This window comes from Castanea sativa, chromosome 8 (genome assembly GCF_040712315.1).
Source record: "Castanea sativa cultivar Marrone di Chiusa Pesio chromosome 8, ASM4071231v1".
Lineage (NCBI taxonomy): Eukaryota > Viridiplantae > Streptophyta > Magnoliopsida > Fagales > Fagaceae > Castanea > Castanea sativa.
The window spans coordinates 46950035-46959386 of record NC_134020.1 but is presented as its reverse complement, the minus strand read 5'-3'; the positions used below and the strand labels follow the sequence as shown (position 1 = coordinate 46959386).

General features: G+C 32.5%; 1 protein-coding gene across 2 annotated transcripts; it reads left to right on the top strand.

Moving 5' to 3' along the window:
• Nucleotides 1–2546: 2546 nt before the first annotated feature.
• LOC142606727 (LEAF RUST 10 DISEASE-RESISTANCE LOCUS RECEPTOR-LIKE PROTEIN KINASE-like 2.4) lies at nt 2547–6802 on the top strand. 2 transcript variants are annotated; one of them, XM_075778064.1, is made up of 3 exons: nt 2547–3437; nt 5255–5296; nt 5404–6802. In XM_075778064.1, the coding sequence occupies exons 1-3, from the start codon at nt 2681–2683 to the stop codon at nt 6534–6536; spliced, it is 1932 nt and encodes a 643-aa protein (XP_075634179.1). In that variant the 5' UTR covers nt 2547–2680; the 3' UTR covers nt 6537–6802. The 2 variants fall into 2 exon arrangements, with proteins under 2 accessions (XP_075634179.1, XP_075634178.1); XM_075778063.1 differs by having other exon boundaries at nt 2592–3437; nt 5246–5296.
• The last annotated feature ends 2550 nt before the right edge of the window (nt 6803–9352 follow it).

Below are 9352 nucleotides of genomic sequence, written 5' to 3'. Positions count from 1 at the left end.
TAATCTATATATTCTATATTTTGAAAATCTTAATGGCCTATTTGGAAGTTTAGGGAGGGAGCAAAGTAGAGGGGAGGAGAGTAGAGTGAAATGATTACCCTCCAACTTATTTGGATGTTTTCAAAATTAGTAAAGGGGAAGGGAGTAATTAACCCTTCCCCTTGTTTGGATGTTTTTAAAATTGGGATAGAGAGGAGAGGAAATGATTAAATAGACTAATTTACCCATATTTGAAAATGAATTGCAACATTGGTCTATGAGTAATTTATCATTTTTGTAAATTATAATTTTTTAAAAAATTATTAACATATTACCAAAAATCATCAACCAAATTAGCCTACTGTATCTGAAATTCAATAATTAACATGTTAATTTCTGGAACAAAACGCACATAGCAAGCCAAAGTTGAATTAAATCCATAAACTTTAGCAGATTTTTTGTAATTCAAAAAAAGAAAAAAAGAAAAGAAAAAAAGAAAGAAAACGAAATGCTGAAGTTTTCTTTCTCGGCACTGTTTGGTTGCCGAGAAAGAAAGAAGAGAAAAAGATATGATAGAGAGCGGAGCCGGCGACGCAGCACCGACGATGATAACGTCGGCGTCGGCTGCGTTAGCGGATCTACATTATCCAGGCCACCGCCGTCGCAATTCACCGCCTCAGTTCGCGCCTCTCTAGCGGCCTTTTTCTTTGCAGCGACGAAGCTATAAATCGCAACGATGAGCGCAAAAACTAGACGATGATTGCTCCCAACGCGTACTGATCCAAAGCCACCGCCACCAATGAATGTCCGAGCCCAAGCAAATGCCCAATCTCGTGTACAGCCACCGACTCGAGATCGATCGCCGCGAGTGACGTGGACGACGGCGTTGAAGAAGAAGAAGTAGGCAGAGGTAATGGGAACGATGGTCTCCGCTGGCAACGCATTAATCGATGTGGGATTAGCATCGACCAATGTTGAAGATCGGAGCAGATTCTTCACTTCTAGAGAAAAATTTCAGTCAACATTTTGTTTGTTTATTTTTAATTTTCTCAGGAAACAAACAAAGTATATTTAATTGGTTTGTAATTTTGTTAATTTAAAAAGGGTAAATTGGAGAATTCGTTTGGTCAATAATTTATCTACTCTACTCTCCCTCCAAATCTCTCCAATTTGGGGGAATTAAAAATGAGGGGTTAGAGGTAGTTGAAACCCCTCTAAATCTCTCCCCCTCCTTCCTTAAAAAATTCCAAACAAGGGATTTAAATTACTCTCCTTCCCTCTACTCTACTCTCCCTCCTTTTTTAAACATCCAAACAGGCCATAAGTGTGAAATTATCTGTTTGCTACATTTACACACAGACGAGTTAATGTTCAGTCATGATTTTTTATTGATTGGGCTCACGACCCTAATTTGAACATTTAAGCTCTTGGTCATATTCTCTCTCTTTCTCTCTCTCTACATGGAATGAATTTCCCCAATAATGGCCCAGATTTACACAGTATGGATTTTGAATGAGAGATGTCCAATTTCAAGCTATTTGGGCTACAATTGAGCAAATTGGGCACTCAATTTCTCAAGGTCTGCCCAAGTTTCTACAAAAAATATCGGGTACTGGGCTTGATAAGTAAATAAATGACCCTCAAAAAAAAAAAAAAAAAAAAACGACCCTCAAACTCCACCAACACGTTCTCATTCAAAAAAAAGGACCTGTCAGCTTTACCACCCAGAAATTGAGAACTTAATTTGTTAAGGTCTAAGTAATTTCAATTGTTTGTGATTGCTTTGACCTTGACAAACTAACCTTTCCATCCCCAAGTGTGAAAGGATTTACTCCTAACCCAGAATTTTTATTTTATTTAACTTTTTATGTTTAATGATCTGCTACTGAATTGGAATACAAGGCCTCTCAAGTAGATTAGACCAAGTCAATAGAATTAGAATCTCCTTAATAAGCCTAAGTCATTTAACTCATTCTTATTAAGCAGATTAATTAACAGCTTAAAACCAAAAAAAAAAAAAAAATGGTTGACTGTCTCTGTCTTGCCATCTAAGATTTATAACGAAAATATTTTAAAAGTGTTGCGAATGTCACATATTTTGAAATTCTATACAAGGAAAAATAATAAAATTAGAGATAAAATAAAAATACCCAATATTCCTAAATTCAAGAAGAATTTGAGAGGAGGGTGCTAGCTGGCTAGCATATAACATTTAACACTATTTGAAAGACTCAAATTTTAGGGGCGTGGAATACAAGTTACGTTGACGAAGGGCTGTGTTTGTTGACTCACCGGTAGCTAAGATAACCCATCATTAATCAAACTATATATATGTTTGAAAAAAAATGAAAATTTTTAAATTTACTACTAATTTAATAATTTTACTAAAAAAGTTTAAAAGGACAAGAATATAATAAATTCTCTTTATATAACGTAATAAATTAATATTTAAATTAATTTTTGTGATTAGCATCGTGTCAATTGTAAAGTTTATAAAATTAAATTTGCATTATTCACTGCATGATCACATGACGCTACAAAAATAGGTTGAGTAAGTCTACAAAAATAGTATTCATCACATTACTAAGTCAATAAAGCATCTGCAAGTCTTAACACCGCACATTCCTATAGCTTTCTTCACCACATGCTATGTCTTTAATTTTTTTTTCCTCTCCCATGAGGCCATGACCCTTCTCAAGAAATGAATTCCTGGCTTCTCTCATCTTCTCCAAATTCTCTTGTTTATTCATTTTTCATATTCTTCATCTTCATCAATAACATTCATCTATCTCTTTGCAAAGATGATTCATACACTAACTGTAGCAAAAACACTTTCTCTTGTGGAAACATCACCATTAGCTTTCCTTTCTGGGGAGAAAACTATACTGGTTGTGGCTATCCAGGACTAAAGCTCAATTGCACGGAAAATGTTACTACCATGGAGATTATGAACGTGAATTACCGTGTGTTAGATGTGAATCCCAGTGCCCAGATACTCACAATTACGAGGGAGGACTACTGGACTAGTTTTTGTTCACCACAGTTCACAAACACCACCTTGGATCCCACACTCTTTGATTTTGGTAATGATATTCAGAATCTTACACTAACTTATGGTTGTGCTTTGTCTTCGATAGCTCTCCCTAGGCAACTCACTTGCTCCACAACTACTGGATCATTGTTTGATGTGCACATGAAATGGGGAGCTCATGGTCCTGATGAGAATTGTAAAACCAGTGTGACTATTCCAGTTCGGTACAGTCAGTCCTTAGACACATTGGATTGGTCAAAATTGGAGCAATCTCTGAAAGAAGGATTTGATGTGAAATTGAAGGTGGTTTCTCCAGCATGTAGAAACTGCATCAAATCCAATGGAGTTTGTGGCTATGACCTCAAGTTGAATCAATCAACGTGCGATCACTCGCAATCTAAAACAGGTGTTGAAGAAGCTAAGCCAGGTAATTAAGTTCCTTCAACAAGTTGTCATTAATTGATGAGAAATAACTTATTTGTATATTTTTTTCTTACTCTTAAAGTTTGGAGCTTTAGTTATTTTGTTCATTTTGCATTGTTTTAAGGTAGTCTACTATTTTGTCCCTAATTTAGGCAGCTCTCTGATGGGCTTCTTGACCTCTGTTTTATCACTCTTGCATCAATGTTATTATTTTGGGAAATACGGTACCTCACCTCACAATTTACCAATTCAAGGAAAAAAAGTAGAATTACCATTTACATTTTGTATCAAACCTCTCTTTATACTTCATTTTCTAATTTTGGTCTCCTTCTCTATTGTTTATTAGCTTTAAGTATTCATATTGTAAATTGGAGTTACAACACTTAAAGCCTTCAATTGATAACTAATTAATTAGTTTTTTTATGACCTTTAATTAATTAGCTATTTGATTGCATGTTTGGGTCTTCTTTTCACCATTTTGAGATGGAAATTTAATATTGATTTTTATTATTATTATTTAGATTACAAAATGCCTCAAATTGGTCTTTATATTAGACTATTAACCAGAAAGTTAACCATTCGTTAATAGTTTTTTATTTATTTATGAATTTCACCTATATTATATGTTCATCATTGACTTATGACTTTGGTAGCTTCCATACTTCTAAAACGTAAACTTTTAAATAAATAATTTGATAGTTGGAGTAAAGGGATTTGAATCTTAGAGTAATTGATTTTTTACTGTCAACAGAATAGAGAGATTTGAACCTTAGATGTTATAGGCAGTAGACACCCTAAAAAGTACAAACCAAAACTACAAAACTCTTGACATCTCTTTTGAAGCTTAAATAAAACTTCTCCTATGTATTTGTATAAATAATAATCTCCGTTTGAGGTTCTTGTAGACACCTATTAACACAACAGATAAATTTATACCTATTACCTTGTTCCTTCCTTAAGGGAGAAGAATATCAATTTGTCAATGTCAGTAGTTTAGGTAGGATTCTTGTTTTGGAAATAGAATATTCCTTAAAAAGTCAATCATGGACTTATGTGTCTATTTATAGAAACTTTTAGGCGAGTATTAGTTCAATAAACCTTAAGGAATGTTAGTCCAATTTACGTTATTATATATAAAGAAAATTGACATTTACATGCACTTTACGTATAAATATGATTGTGGGTTCCAGTTAGCTCAATTGGTAAAGTCTTTGATGGTTGAATAAGAGATCTGAAAGTTTTGAAATTCTCTAAAAAAAACGTATAAATATGGTTTTCTTTTTCTTCACAAAAAACCGTCCTTTTGTTCATTAGGTCTTATACGGTTGTACCTTTAAGCATTCCTTAACTTTAATTTGTTTTGGGTTATTCTATCAAATTTTATTTAATTTTGCTGTAAGTTTGTGTATTTTTTCACTTTTCAAAACGTTGTGGTTTTGATGGACTTAATGGAACAAAAGGAAGTTAAATAACTGAAATGAAAAAAAAAATTAAAGGATTGAATTAAAAATATATCAAAATTACAAAATTTATAATTGAACCTTTTTAAATATAATCCTCCCTCACCTTTCAATGGTAGTTGAGTTTATCAAGTTTGTTTCAAATTCTTTTCCAACCATCTTTAAAAAATAATAGGAATGCAATTAACGTGACTCAACAATTTCTAAACTTGAAACTTTATATATGTGCTTAATTCTTCTTAAGCCATCAATAAATAGGAATGTAATTAACCTCCAAGTGCCTTGAACCCTCAATTGGTTTAAGATATATAACATTATCTTCCAAACAACTGCTCATACTAAGATAATGCAGGTTTTACAGGATTATCCTTCATGCAAACACCAAAGTTCAAGATTCTAATAGGTATGTCATATAATAATCAGTGTGAACCATTTCATGGGAAGCAAACACCTTTCTATTTCTTTTATTTAGAATGATTTACATGATTAAATTCCAATATTTCAATATAGGTTCTTCGGCTGGTGTTGTTGGGATCATAGTCCTCTCTGCTGTGATAATTTGCTACCTTAGAAGAGAACAATTATCAAGCATGGTTGTGATGACGAAAAAGAACACGACAGAGAATCAATATGCCAAGGCATTCATAAAGAATCAAGGTTCACTTCAACCTAAGCGATATAGTTATTCAGAGATAAAGAAAATGACCAATTCATTCAAAGAAAAACTAGGCCAAGGAGGATATGGCAGCGTATACAAAGGAAAGCTATTGGATGGCCGTCTAGTTGCAGTGAAAGTCATAAAAGAGTTAAAAGGTAGTGGAGAAGAATTCATTAACGAGGTTGCTAGCATTAGTAGAACTTCTCATGTTAACATAGTCACTCTTTTGGGTTATTGTTATGGAACAAGTAAAAGAGCTTTAGTCTATGAATTTATGCCTAAGGGATCTCTAGATAAGTTCATAAACAACCAAGGACCTTCAGGAACAAATTGTCAATTGGAAAGGGAAGCACTCTTCCAAATTGCAGTTGGCGTTGCTCGAGGATTAGAGTACCTACACCGTGGTTGTAGCATAAGGATTTTGCATTTTGACATAAAACCTCAGAATATTCTTTTGGATGAAGATCTTTGTCCAAAAATATCTGATTTTGGACTTGCAAGACTATGCCAAAGGAAAGATAGCATTGTATCCATGCTTGGTACTAGAGGAACTATAGGGTACATTGCACCAGAGGTTTTTAGTCGAGGCTTTGGAGGAGTCTCATACAAGGCTGATGTCTATAGCTATGGAATGTTAGTTCTTGAAATGCTTGGAAAAAGAAAGAATCTCGACGTAGGAGCATCTCATACTAGTGAGAAATATTTTCCGGATTGGATTTACCAAGAACTAAATCTAGTTGAGAATGTTGGAAATGACATTGAAATGGCAGAGGAGGTAGAGGAAATGGAATGGAAGATGATATTAGTGAGTTTGTGGTGCATTCAAAGTGCTCCCACAGATCGACCATCAATGACTAAAGTGGTGGAGATGTTGGAAGGTAGGCTTCAATCTATTGAAATTCCACCAAAGCCCTTCTTGTCTTCTCCTAAAATGTCTCCTCCTAAAATGTCCATACAAAATTCTTCAACATCATCGTTTACATAAAAAAGGAAAAACAAAAAACTAAGGAAACCTATCCGTTCTTTTTTGGATGGAAAAATAGGGTTGTTGCTCGCTTTTTTTTTTTATAATAATTGTTGCTCGTTATTGTTGAGTAATTGTTTATGCCAAAGACTGAATACATGTAATTGGATAAACAATTTCACTTCACAATCTTCTTACATAAATTAATATGTCTTTTCATTAGTCATATAGGGATTACATAGTTGTGTTTCTACTCATCAATTAATCGGTAAATATGAATTCACATCATCTGGTCACATTGACTGTAATACACCTAGCTTTTGCTGTTATACTATTGTGCTTCTGACTGACATACTGATATTCTATATAGTTAGAGCATCCATGAATGAGAGAAGGTAATGAAGCACCTGACAACCCAACTTTAAACTAGATACAATTAGCAAAAACTGTACTTTGTTTTGCATGAATTTTAAATATTCTGATAAGTTGCATTTTGAATGTTGTGTAATGACTGTCAATATCTCTTATAAACAACATAAATGGAATTGCCCCAGTTGAATAATTTAACTGTTCAAGAAATGAAACCCAGAAAGTTCTAATAATTAAGTACTCTGTATCAATTGTATGGGATTACCTTACAAAAGATGTGGTCCTTCTGCTCTATTTTTTTTAATATAAGTAAGAGTAACTGTATTAAGAAGAAACAAGGGAACCTAACCCATCTCTACCTTCTGCTCTATTCCTCCCCAATTAAGAAGATGAGAAGACATGTTTTTTTATGGTTGCCCAAATACCAAGAGTTTTCCCTTTTTTTGTTTCATGGAGTTAATTGGTTTTTTTTTTTTTTTTTTTTTTGCTTACAAGTGCATTTTAAGAGTCTCAAAACAACTAGGTCATTGCACAAAGTCTCTTTATCCTTAGAATGATGAATTTAATTCAAGGCTGCTACTTAAGTTTTTACTAATAATCATTGAGTTTATTCACATAGTTGGGACAAACTGGGTAATCTATCTTTTGGTTTGACCAACTGGAATGCCACTCCAAATTTGTTGCAACATTTTATGCCTTTTATCTTTTGGCAATATGATACTATTCTTTTTTGGCTATTGATTGAGACATCACCTCTCCAACTTCATAAAATTGTAGCACTAAACTATTTCTTATCATTTTGAAAGAAATTTGTGGCCTACCTATATATCATCACCAAATATCTCATATATAATATGATTTTTCGCATTGACTATCCATGTTTTTAAAATATAATATGGAGGGACAAAGTTTATAAGAGATTTCATCACAAAAAAAATTCCAATAAATTCAAACATATAACATGTACAAATAGCTTTCTTTTTATAAGTTCAATTTTCACTTCATAAATTGGACTTCTTTTCCTAAGAGGGACCACCTTATATATTTTCTTCATTCCTTTCTCGCAATCTTTAGATGCCTTGTATTTTTTACTAGAAAATTACTCTTCTTAAATTTTCAAAATTTACTTCATTAGATAAGCTTTTTCCGGCCCTTTGCTTCTATCTTGTAACATGTTTTCAAATTTGGTTTTAAAGCTTTTGTCTTTACATCCTATCATTTCTCCTAAAGATAATTGCACATTTAAGACCTTTTCATGCATCACTTACTGTTGTACTTGAACAAACGTAATCATTACTTATTCATACTTTCACTGCTTGGGGTTGTTGACATCCCAACCACAAAATGTCATTCTCAAGTAAGCTGGAATCCATTTTTCACATTGCATGTAAAGAATTTTCAACTTGTTACTATCCCCCAACTTATACTTGTCTATAAGCTCATCTTATTCTAATTGAAACTCTTCAATAGTGATTAGATCATGAATGCAATAGTGAAATTCCCTTTGAAAAAGTGAATATTTATTATATATGAATCAAATATTATGAAACTTTCTCTTAAAAAAAATGTCACATACACAATGAGTAGTATTCGGTAGTATCTTTGAACTTGCCTTACCCATAAATTTGTCATCATTTATATTAATTGTAGAATGAGCACATCCAAGTATGGATTCAAGCCAAGTCTTTAACAACCAAGTATAAAATTCAGTTGTTTCATTTCTGAGCAAAGCACAAAAATCACCAGTTTATAAAAATAAAATTTTAGAACAAAAATAATATTAACTAATTTTTTTTTTTTAAAAAGATATTAAATTAACATAAATGATTCAATGATGAAATTAAACTTGACGTATTTTATTAAGTGCATTAGAAATATCTAAGATAGCAATTAGTATTTAGAATGGATTGTGGGGTGATTTATCTTTATCTTTTTTCTTTGTATGGTACTTTACTTTCAAGAAATCAAGTACTAGGTAATTTTTTTTCACTTTTTTTTTTTGTAAATTTTATATTATTAAGTAGATTATAAATATGTAAGATAAAAATTAGTATTTAGAGTGTGGATTGACTGTGGAGTGATTTATCTTTATCTTTTTTTTTTTATCTTTATCTTTTTGTATGGTATTTTACTTTCAAGAATTCAAGTGCTGGGTAAATCCTATAAAAAAAAATCACTAGGTAATTTTTTTTTTCACAATATAGGAGTATTAGCATCAAGTCATAACAAATATGTTGCTGTCAACAAGGTAGACAATATGGTGAGGGAAGTTGAGAGGGAACTCAAAACCGAAGTGATTGTGATTGGCCAAAAACTGGCCAATCTAAAAAATAACAAAAAAGGTTAAGAAATAACAAAAACTGGATTTGAAAAAAAAAAAATTAAGGGGTTGAAAAAAAAAAAACCTCTTTAATGTCTGAACGAAAGCAGCAACACCAATACCGCAACGGCAAGGATATCATTTTCTA

What these genes read in the sequence shown, in the direction of transcription:
- LOC142606727 (XM_075778063.1), top strand. Translation starts at nt 2,681, where the DNA reads ATGAATTCCTGGCTTCTCTCATCTTCTCCAAATTCTCTTGTTTATTCA. An exon ending in TGTTGAAGAAGCTAAGCCAG is followed by an intron (nt 3,438 to 5,245) that starts GTAATTAAGTTC and finishes AAGATAATGCAG; the next exon opens with GTTTTACAGGATTATCCTTC. An exon ending in AAAGTTCAAGATTCTAATAG is followed by an intron (nt 5,297 to 5,403) that starts GTATGTCATATA and finishes ATTTCAATATAG; the next exon opens with GTTCTTCGGCTGGTGTTGTT.